Source organism: Drosophila suzukii, chromosome 3 (genome assembly GCF_043229965.1).
Source record: "Drosophila suzukii chromosome 3, CBGP_Dsuzu_IsoJpt1.0, whole genome shotgun sequence".
Taxonomy (NCBI): domain Eukaryota; kingdom Metazoa; phylum Arthropoda; class Insecta; order Diptera; family Drosophilidae; genus Drosophila; species Drosophila suzukii.
This window is the reverse complement of record NC_092082.1, coordinates 35,940,228-35,952,392: the sequence shown is the minus strand read 5'-3', so window position 1 is coordinate 35,952,392 and position 12,165 is coordinate 35,940,228. Positions and strand designations below refer to the sequence as shown.

Genomic DNA, 12,165 nt, shown 5'->3' with positions numbered 1-12,165 from the left:
GAATAGTCCAGAAGAAAATCCAATTGGCACGCAAGCTGTCTTGAGAAGCAGTGCATCGAAAGGGGTGGTAATCAGAAAGCTGACCCAACTAAATTGAAAGTCGGTCACAAGCAGTAAAAGTAGACTGTATGTATAAAACCAAAATTTGTCATTAACTGAAAAGTTATTCATATAATCTATATTTATAATCATATAATCTTTTCGTTACTGTTAAGCTACTATCAATACATTTTAAGGAAATTTCATCTCAAAATGCAACTCGAAGAGATAATGTTAATGCGATGCGACGATTTGCGCGCAAAGCTACTAGAACTTAATTTACCCACAGCAGGTAGAAAGCACGTTTTACAGGATCGACTTCTAGCTCACTTTGGTATTCAGTACGATGATGATGACAACGACTCGGATGGAGTCGAATCTGTAGCTACCGCTCTCGATTGTCCAGTGCAGGCAGCGCCTATTAACCGTTCTTTGTTTACACTTAAAGATGTAGAAGGCAGTGTTTCAAATTTTGCAGGTACAGGTAGTCCAGATATAGATCAGTGGATCCAGGAGTTGGAGGAATTCGCTTTGACTGTGCAGTGGAGTCAGCTTCAACTATTCATTTATTCTAAGCAGTTGCTCAGTGGGGCTGCAAAATCGTTCACTCGCAGTCAGGTTAACTTTCGCAACTGGGATTCTCTAAAGGCAGCATTACGTGGCGAATTTGCTGTTAAAATATCATCTGCTGAGGTTCATCGCAAGCTAAGTCAACGTGCACAGAGAAAAGGAGAGACACTTCAGGAATATTTGTATGCTTTGATGGAAATAGCCAAGCCAGTTAACCTAGACGAAGAGAGTTTGATAGAGTATTTTGTGAAGGGAGTTCCAGATGCTAAGACAAACAAAATAATGTTGTATCAGGCGAAAACCATAAGGGATTTGAAGGAGCAGATTGAAGTATACAAGAAGGTTCGCGGCTCATACAAAATGCCCTACAAAAATGAAGCGCGTGTAGCTGAGGCAGAAGGATCCAAAAGCTTCAACTCAAAACACGAGTTTGTACGTAAATGCTTTAAGTGCGGGGATCCGTCCCATTTAAAGAAAGATTGCAAGAAGAAGGATAACAATAATTGTTATCGGCGCGGACAGCCAGGTCATCGTGCTGCACAGTGCAAAGTCGAGGTTGAGGTAAAACAGGAGAGCAATGCTAATGCCGTTCGCGTGGAGAACGCAGCCACTAAGCCAAAAAGCGAGTTTACGGCTTCCGGCCTTGAACTAAAACTTATCAAATCTTCCTACGCTCAATTCAAAGGACTCGTTGACACAGGCGCAGATCTATGCCTAATGCGCAGGAACATTTTCCTCAAGCTGGGCAACGAAACTCTTACCGGAAAAGAAAAGTGTTTGACGGGAATAGGCGAGAGTCAAGTTCTAACTTTTGGGAGCATTGTCATTCCTGTTGAAATGGACAACATGCACATGGAGGTGGAGTTTCACGTGGTTCCAGATGAGGACATGGGCTTCGACGCAATTTTGGGCAGAACTGTCCTGGATATTGTGGACTGAAAGTTACAAAAGAAGGCACTGAGTTTATGCGACGGAATGAATCCAAAAGTAACGAAGATAAACATATCAATTTCGGTCCGAGTTTCTGCAAGACTTTAAGGGCATGTGTGCAGAACAGGCAGCAGTTTCTGATCACGTTGATTTATCCCATTTAAATCAGTCACAGCAGTCTGCGGCCAAAAGTATGATTGAAGAGTATGCACCCGAGCGCAACGCAAAGCATAAGCATCCACGTCGTTTACCTGTCTGTGACCAGAAAACAGTTGACCATCAGGTTCAGGACTGGCTTGCAGAGAAAATCATCCAACCAAGTACCTCAGAATACGCATCGCCGGTAGTTTTGGTGTCCAAGAAAAACGGAAAGAAGAGACTGTGCTGTGACTACCGAAAACTAAATGAGAAAATTATCCGGGACAATTTTCCGATGGCTCATATGGAGACCGTGCTAGACAAGCTGCAAGGGTCCAAGATATTCACTACTTTGGATCTAACAAACGGCTTCTTTCACGTTCCGATTGAACGAGGCTCTCGAAAGTATATGTACATCATTTGTGACCCAATCTGGACAATTTGAATTCCCTTATGTACCATTTGGCATAACAAATTCACCTGCGGTTTTCACAAGATTTATCATGGCAGTTCTAAGGGAGCTCATCGCCACTTACGTAGTCGTTGTGTACATGGACGATATAATCATACCCAGTCAAGGCTTTGAAGAAGGACTTGCTAAGTTGAAAGATGTCTTGCAGATTGCTTCTCGGAACGGTTTACGTATCAACTGGAGTAAGTGCCAAATATTGCGCAGTAAAGTACAGTTCCTAGGATACATCATTCAAAGTGGAACCATCACCCCAGGTCCAGAAAAGATTCAAGCTGTGAAAGAGTTTCCCACACCACATGACATAAAAGCGATTCAGCGATTCCTAGGTCTGACTTCTTACTTCCGAAAGTTTATAAACGGGTACGCATCCATTGCCAGGCCCTTGTCGGATTTACTGAGAGGCGATTCCAAGTATGAATTTGGAGAGAAACAACAATTTGCGTTTGAAAAGCTGAAGACTGCTCTTATTAGCGAACCAGTCCTAAAGTTATATAATCCTAACTTCCAAACGGAAATCCACACAGACGCGTCCAAGTACGGTTTTGGCGCAGTCTTACTGCAGAAGGACCCCGTAGACAGTGCTTTCCATCCAGTCCAATACACGAGCCGAAAGACATCACCGTTCTAGGAAAAGTACGATTCGTATGAACTGGAAGTACTGGCTATTATTGGAGCTCTAGTCAAGTGGCGTATCTATGTGTTAGGCATAAATTTCACAATCGTAACTGATTGTAGCTCGTTCAAAATGACAATGAACAAAAAGGAAGTTCCTCTTCGCGTAGCTCGTTGGGCTTTATACTTGCAGGACTTCAACTACAATATCGAACATCGCTCAGGGACCCAAATGAAACATGCTGATGCCCTGAGACTCTATTACTCATCGCTTAAAGGAAGCCCCGATTAACGATGATTGGACAAAAGCAGTTCGGAACCTTGTAGAAAAGGATGCATACCAGGACTTCTATATACAGAATGACGTTCTCTTCAAAGATCCGACTCGTGAGCTGCTCGTAGTACCTTCGACTATGGAAAGTGAAATAATTCAGAGCGCGCATAGCCAGGGGCACTTTTCTGCCAGAAAGACACAGGATATAATCGAAAGGTCATATTTCATTCCCAAGATCAAAGATATAACCGATCGAATCGTCGAGAGTTGCATCAGATGCATTATCGTAAATGCCAAAGCCGGCAAGAAAGAGGGATTTCTAACTTCAATTGACAAAGGCGATTTACCCTTCATTACATACCACATCGACCACGTCGGGCCCATGGAAATGACGACCAAGCGATATAACCACATCCTTGTCATAGTAGACGGATTCTCAAAATATGTCTGGCTCTACCCAACTCGTAGCACTGGTGTAGACGAAGCTCTAAACTGTCTGGATAAGCAAGCCGTACATTTTGGAAATCCTTACCGCATAGTGTCCGACAGAGGCACTGCTTTCACATCTCTCGCATTCAAGGAATACTGCGAGTCACACAACATACAGCATCTGCTTATAGCGACAGTTGTACCACGCGGAAATGGCCAAGTCGAAAGACTTCACAAGATCGTCGTACCAATGCTAGCAAAGTTGAGCTATGAAAGTCTATTAGCTTGGTATAAATACGTGGGACGAGTTCAGCAAATTATCAACAGCACTGAGCCGAGAAGCACCAAGATTACGCCATCCAAGCTTTTAACTGGAGTTGATATGCGATTAGCCGGCTGCCATGAACTGAAGGACTTGATGCAGGAGTTTGCGATAAAAGATCTAGATGAAAAGAGAGAGAAGTTTCGCCAAACAGCCAGGGAGAACATCAAAAAGGTACAAGACGAAAATAAGAAAGCGTTTGATTTGAAGCGGAAACAAGAAAGAGTCTATCAACTCAATGATTTGGTAGCAATAAAAAGAACTCAGTATGGTGTCGGATTAAAGCTTAAGGGGAAGTTTTTAGGGCCCTACAAGATTGTTGCAGTAAAGGATCATGGGCGGTACGAAGTAGAACGTATAGGTGATTCAGAGGGTCCATTTAAAACATCTACGGTTTCCGAGTATATGAAACCTTGGTCGGGTCCATTCGAGGCGAATGAACAGTCAGGAGGGCCGAATGTAGGATTTGAATCTGGCGGGCTTATTACACGGCACACTCGAAGCGGGTTAAGTTATATGGCAACTCTTTATCAGTTTGCAATCTAAAATCCTCGATAAAGTACTCGATTCTTTTAATGCCGCCGATACCTACACGAGTGAGCGGGGAGTCGTCGTTTAGCGTTCGTGAAGACAAGAATACAATTCATGAGACAAACAGAACTCTGTAAAATTTAATCTAAGCACTTCTATGTTTAAACTTTATCCCAATAAAACATTGTGAATCTAACGATTCCCACATACATAATTAATTTGGGTAGTTAATAACGTTTTTGTGTACCTGCAACTAGTAAATGTTTGATTAACAAGACCTAAAAGACATGTGTTGGTAACAGTTTTTTTTGGTTCTTTGTTATATAAACTGTTTCTGTATAGGTAATATTTGTTTGGGTGTAATCTTGTAATATTTTATTATTTTCATCTGGATAAGGTAATATTTCGTATACGGGAAGTTTCTTTATTTCTCTGGGTATGTGGGATACAATTAAAATTTCGTTTGAATCTGACCTAAGCCAAGTTGAGGTTTTTATGTTCAGAAGTATCTCAGAATTAATGTTTGTCAAGTAGTCGTGTTTTAATCACTTTGGATTGAATATTCCTAATCTTGCTAACTGCATTCCCATTTTCAGGTCAAAAACAATACTTCAAGAATTATTTTCGTTTTCTTTGTATTTGAGATGTTTGTTTATTATATCGATGCCTTTGTTAACTGAATCGATTATATTATTTAGTTCGTTTACCTGTACACTGTTTTGAGCTATTACTTTGATTTTTTCTTCTAATTCTTCTTTATCATTATTATCTAATGTTACAAAAAGATATTTGTAAGCTGTTCCTACAAAAAAAGCTAATCCTCTTTTGTTCCTCCTAACAATTTTTAACCCATTAATTTCTATTTGTAGTTTTTCCGTTAAATATTTAATCTGCAATATTTGCTTAAAGCCAAACGCTTGTGATAACAAGTTTTTGTAAGTTTCTTCCGTTTTTGTTATATTAATTGTGAGGCAATGGTGTTCAAAACTATCTGGGATGTTGATTGTGTCGGTCATAAATGCCAAATAGCCATTGTATGATTTTATAGGGTTAATTTCTATAAATTGATTGTTACCCATTGGCATCATTATTATTAACGTTGATGTCAGAAAGATGAAAGTCAAAGCGGTGGGTCTTGATCTGGGTCCTACTGCAAATATTTACTTTTATTAACTTTCTTTTGTCTCTGGAAGTTTGTTTTGTAATGTTTTATCTTTCGACCTCTGTTAGTTTCCTCAAAATGATCTTTATTTATTACTTCCATTTTCATAAGTTTATTTTCCGTATTGTCGCTGGTCTCGATCACACGTATTTTTTCGTTAATTGTTTTGTGTAATCTTTCTACATCTGATACTCCATTTATACTTGTTGTTATCTGAATATTTACGTTTTCTGTGTCCAGCCAATTTTAAGCGCTATACTCATAAAAGCACTATCCCTATCTGTTTTCAAGGTTCTGGGTTTTCCCATTGAATTAACTATTTGAAAAAATCTCTTTTAACTTCCATCCAGTCCTTTTCGTTTAATTCAATCGCGGTTCCAAATTTTGAGTATAAATCAATACAAGTTAAGTAATTTCGATTTTTGATCGTGTAAGTATCTGCAACGTAAATTTCCCTAAAAAATTCTGTTTCTGGAGTTGTTTTTAAAAAAAGCCATGTTCTATGTTCGGTTTTTGCTTGGATACAAACATTACACTCATTAATTAAATTCTGAATTAAATTCTGGTAGTCGGGATAATAATACGTTTCTTTGAAAAGCCTTATCCCATTTTTTCAATTCCTGGGTGCAATAGTTTTTCGTGGTTGCTAACAATAATTTCTTTAAGTTCAGCGTAAGTTTTTATGTCCTGTAATTTAATTACTGCTCTTACAATTTTTGTAGTAGAGTTCATGACCTGTTTAAAAGCTGGTTGAAAGATTTTAAAACCAGAGTCGTGTTCGATGTAAAGTGCACTTGACTTGGTACAAAAGTGGTTTATTAATATTTGCTTAGCTTTTTCAATGTTTAATTCTTGAAACAATATTTCAATCTTGACTTTCTTTAAATAATTTTCACTTTCTTCATTTTCTGTATTGCGTCGAATCATTTCTACCTGTCTTGCCAAATGATTGATTGGTTTTTCAGCAATTGTTATTAAATTTTCATTATCTTCTTCAGTATACTTCGTTAATTTTGATTATTGACAATGCATCGGCTACGTGATTTTGCCTTCCTTCTAAATATTTTATTTTGAAGTCATATTCGCCTAACCTTATCTTCCATTTTTGCAGTTTCATATTAGGTTCTTTGATATTGTTTAGCCAGACTAACGGCTTATGGTCACTTAGTATCTCAAATCTTCTTCCGAATAAATAGGGTCTTAAAGTTTTTGTCGCCTATACTATAGCTAACAATTCTTTTTCAATTGTACTATAGTTTTCTTCTTGTGCATTTAGAGTCCTACACAGAGAGTATTTTGAGTATTTTTGTACTCAAAAATTCAGGATGAACAAAAATTCTCACATTGAGTGCAAAATACTCACTTTCAGTACAAATTTCTCAAAAAATGTGTACTTAAATTGAGTACATTTGTGATCTTTTTTGAACATTTTTCCTCAATATGAGTACAAACTGCACTCATTTTAAGAAAAAATTTAGTTTGAATTTTAGAATCGAGTATACCCTTTGCTCAAACTGAGAAATTTCCAGCGTTAAAAATGAGAAACAAGTTCTTAATAGTGAACTTCTAAATTCTCAAATGAAGAACTTTTGCACTTAAACCCGCTCCACCCATTCCCAGAAAAAAGGGTAAAATATTTTTTTTCATTTTATTTTGTAATACAGTTTTATATATACAAACATATTATTTTTTATTTAAGTTTATGTTCCATGTTCTAGGATATGATATTTTTCCCTTAGCTGTCTGGTCTAGCGAAGAGCAAAGAGGCTGAAAAGAAAACGTTATTGCTAGCAAACATTGTAAATATATATGCATATATATAAATGAAACAAAAAAATTAGATTGTTATTAAATGTACATTTAAAATGGATTTTGAAAATTATATGTGTATGTATGTAAGTACAATGTACATAAAAAACTAACAAAACTAGACACGTGCTTCCCGCCACGTACAATCGCACATACATACATACTGATGTACACGCTTTGGCAATATTTTTGCAGGGTTTGTTTATTGTATCATTTTTGAGCACATTATAAATACAATTTAAATTAAAAAACTTACCCTCGAGGTACGGAAGGGTCGCACGAATGTCCAATTCACTAAAATAGTTTTTTAGCTTTGTGTTACGCGCACGTCTTCACTTTGCTAAATCACACGGCAAATGACAGTCACACAAATTCAGCGCGCACCGCATTACACACCCATTAGTGAGAGAGAGACAACCATATACGCAACGAACTAAAGGCCGCTCATCTCTCGTCTCGTTCGCAGAACGGAATTCTCTAGAACTCATAATGAGAATTCGCAACTCATCTTTGAGTATATCGGTTACTCATATTGAGAATATTTATTCTCAAGTTGGAAAATGAAGAACACATTTCGTCAAACTTAGAATTTTGTGATCAATTCAAGTTATTTTTCTTAAAATTAGTGCAACTTTTCTCAATATGAGTTTTTTCCACAAATTTTGTACTTAAAATGAAGTACAACCTCAAATTGAGAATACAAATACTATATACGAAAACGTCATAATTTTCTCTGTGTACTAATGTAACTGATTGGTTTGTTATCCTGAGAAAGAACTCCTCCTAATGCAAAAGTGCTAGCATCAGTAGTTAATTGAAATTTTTTTTCCAACTATGTGTCCCAAAAATTCTGTTTCTTTTTTAAAAAATTCACATTTGTCTAGTTGTAATTTTAGATTACCGTTTTTAAGTTTTTCAAAAACGATTTTTAATGAAGTAAGGTGTTTGTCAGGAGACGTAGAGAAAACAATTATGTCGTCCAAGTATACAAGGCAATACTTGTTTATTAAAAGTTTTTATTGAAGTAAGTTATTGAAAAGTTGCAGGTGCATTTTTTAATCCAAATGGTGTTGTTTTGTTTATGGAAGTTTTGTCCATTTCGATGTGGTGGAAACTTTTAGCCTAATCAATGGTGGTAAAATATTGACGTCCTAGCTTGCCTAGTATTTCGTCCATATATGGAATGGAAATTTTATCACTAATAGTAATCTCATTTAAGCACCTATAGTCTACTACAATTCTAAATTTTTCTTTACCTGAAGCATCTTTCTTTTTTGGTACTATCCACAATGGACTGCAATAAGGTGACTGGCTGTGCTTCATTATTCCTTGCTTTAACATATCCTGTATTTGATACTCAACTTCTTTTTCAAATGAAAAAGGATACCCATACCGTTTTTTATAAATGCCTCAAAATCGTATAATTGTGTTAGATTTTTCAAACTTATGTTTTTGTGTAAAAAAAATGACCCACTAATAGTAGTGCGATTGTTTAAAGAATCAATTTTTGCCTGGTTTGCCTCTAGTAACTTTCGTCCTGGTAGTATGTCATAATTGAAAGAAAAGTCGTGAATATAAAATATTTGTTCTAGAGTAAATAAATTCATTTAGTTCATAATGACCTGTCATAGTGCGTATAATTGTCGGATATTTATGTATGCCCCCGTTAAGTAAACTCTTTTTCATTAAGTTAATTGATGAACCGGTATCGACGAGGCAACGATAACTATGATTAGTTATAGTTATTTCTATGTATGTAATTGGTCCGATGCTTGCATTGGAAAATTTTCGTTTTCATCATTTTCTTCTTTGTAATCTTTATTTTGTTGATCATTTTCGTCTACTTGCATTCTTGATTGTCCACTATTACTTTCTCTGACTCTCTTTTGTGATTGGTTGGACTGAGCCCGATCGTCCACTTGGTTGTTGGCTTTTATTCATTGTATTATTTTGCTGTCCCTGAATTAAATTTCTTCGAAACTTTCTGTAACTTCCCCTAATTTGGTCAAAAGTGTTTTTTCTTTTATTCGATTGGCACCTATAATTTTGTGGAACCATTCTTTGGGATTGATTGGGGTGTGGTTGAAATGAAAGAGCTGGGCCAGGATTAAATTGTTGGGTGTTGTACAAATTAGTGTAAGGTCAGGGGTTACGTGTATAATTTGTTTGTTGTTGCTTTTGAATTTTATTAACATTGATGTTATAATGTTTTAAATTTTCATTTTCTTCGTATAGCCCTTCTTGCTGAGCCGCTTGTTTCAGTTTAAGTACTGTTAAAATATCACTTCTTGCTAATGTCATAAAAATTATGTCAGGTAATTTTCGTTTTATTAGGTTTTTTTGTAGTCCTAAACATTGCTTTTGTGTACAATATTAGTTCGTTTGGATTTCCCTCAAGTTCTAATTTGTTGCTTATAACTAACTTTTTAAGCTCGATCTCATTACAAAATTTTCTTAGGTTACCTTGAAAATTAGTATTGTATAATCGCCTTAATAGTTCCTCCACAGGGGTTTGCGTTTTGTACTCGTCGATTAGGGCTCTCTAAGATCTGGCCAGTTGTTGAGTTGTAGAACTTGCAGAATCCTCTGAGCATCACCGGTGATTTGAAGTTCAATTGCTCCAAATATAACGCTTGTCTGTCGATCATTGGTTGTAGGATACAGACGCAAAAGGTAGTTAACTCTTCTGACAAAGGTTCCTAGGGTAGATGGATCTCCTTCAAACGTTGGAATATTCCGGAACTGGGACAAAAGCTGATTTAAGTTTTTCTCCGTCAATGGGTTGGGTGCCACACCAATTTGTGGTTGCCCTTAAGCTCTCACTCAACTTAATCACTGACCGAATTGGATTTATTCAGTAGTCGATTGAAATATAATTTATTTTTATATTTTTTATCAGTGCCTTTAATTTGCACTTATGTTCTTTTGAGGATCTGTTAGTTGCACATCAAAGCTAGTCGATTAAATTGCTTACTTGTGGGCAATTCCACTCGCTGATCTGGATATCCTAGTAGTTTAGAAATATCCTTTTAATTGATCAGTAAGCTCCCGACTTCGTTTTTTCGAACTTTTTGTCCCGACTTTTTTTTTAAAGAGATCCTACCGACTGCGCCATTTACATGAGTCGGTCTTCGCCCGATTAAAGAATTAGGAGATTTTATATGTTTGTTCTTTATTAGAACGTTGCAAAAATAGTAATTGTATGTTACAGAATTGGTTGGAATGAGACCTCGGCTTGCGTCTTAGAATTTACTGTAGTGCATTACGTGACGCAATCGCAAGTGGATGATGCGATCGCCACTTCTTTGTTTATGTTTACATAATTCGGTCTTATTAGATTTTGCAATCTTATTGGATTTTCACGTTTATGGAATTACGTCGTTGTTGACGATCGGACTTAATCAATTTTCTTTGTTTGTTTGCATTGAGGGATCTCAAGCTTCTGTAACGTTTTTAATCAAAGCCGAAATTGGCGATTCTGTTTGTTTGTGAACGGTTTCGTTCTTTGAACTGGTGGCCGTTGAGAAATCGCAGTGCAGACACGTCACTATATCGTATATATCATATACCATATTTTTTTCCAACCAATTTTCCGATCGTTCTTCTGGCAGCTATATTATACTCGTATAGTAGTCCGATTTTGATAAAATTAAATTCGATATTCAGAACTAATTAAAAAATGTTATTTCTAAGCGTAGGAGGTTATATGTTAAAAAACACCGAAGCTATAATTTGTTTCATATTATTTCCCCACAAATTTTCCGATCGTTCCTATGGCAGCTTTATGCTACAGTCGTCCGATTTTGTTTAAATTTAATTCGAATTTCAAAACTAATTAAAAAAATGTTATTTCCAAGCTTAGGAGGTTATATGTTAAACAAGAAAGGAAGTTATGTTACATTTTAAGAATTGTTGCTGGCTTCAGTGATGTTAAAACAATTTCACGTACTCAGCCCCCTCACCACGTCAAGGTCACAATCCACGAGGGGAAAAATAATATCATTTATATATATATATATACAATTTTGAAAACTACGTTGATAGATAGAAATAAATAAATTAATAATACCATAAAAATACATATATACAATATGCTATATACAATGAATTATTTTTTCTAACCTATTACAATTTTTACAACTCATATATTTAATTATATTACCTACTACAATCTATACTTAAAAAAATTCCATCGTGGTGGCTATATGGTGTCTCATAAGTATTGGCAAAGGCTTGTGGAATTCGAGAATCTGAAAATATCCAATCAATTTGTGTTATTGGTTTTGTTGTGGAAGAATTATTGATTGAAAATAGGTTATAGGCATTCAAATGTTCCTCCAGAGTATCAGTCCCTGTGGATCTGAAAATATTAAAATCTCCTAATATTACTACTTTGGTATTATCCATTCTACGCACTTTTTCCACATCAGCTTTAATTTCATTTCGAAATCTTGCAACAGGAAATCCGGGACTCCTATAAACAATTATAAATGACGTGTTAAGATATTTAAATGCAATCGATTGATACGTTGCCCTTGTGTTTGTAGACTTCTTTGTCTCAAACAGAAATAATACATTTTGCGAAATGTTTTGTTTAGCATAAATAAGTATTCCGTTCTTCCCAATACCATTCAAACGATTGCATTCTATTCTTCTTATAATGTCGAAATCCCTTAAAGTGTACTCTTCTTGTGGAAGAGTCCAGGTTTTAACAAAACATAAAAAGTTGGCAGAACAAATAATGTTGTCGTTGGCAACATCTTCGCGATGAGCGCGAAGAGATTCCACGTTGTGGTAATATAAAGAGATATCCTCATTTTCATTGACCAAAAATTCATAATGCGTAGTCAAAGCCTTTTCCCCTCTTAAACGTTCAA

General features: G+C 36.1%; 1 protein-coding gene across 1 annotated transcript; it reads left to right on the top strand.

Annotated features, from left to right (window-relative positions):
- The first annotated feature begins 270 nt into the window (after positions 1-270).
- LOC139352759 (uncharacterized) lies at positions 271-1,548 on the top strand. The gene has a single exon (XM_070995390.1). It carries the CDS (start codon positions 271-273, stop codon positions 1,546-1,548), a length of 1,278 nt encoding a protein of 425 aa, XP_070851491.1.
- Positions 1,549-12,165: the final 10,617 nt, after the last annotated feature.

Coding starts and splice junctions, on each gene's coding strand:
- LOC139352759 (XM_070995390.1), top strand. CDS start 271: ATGTTAATGCGATGCGACGATTTGCGCGCAAAGCTACTAGAACTTAAT.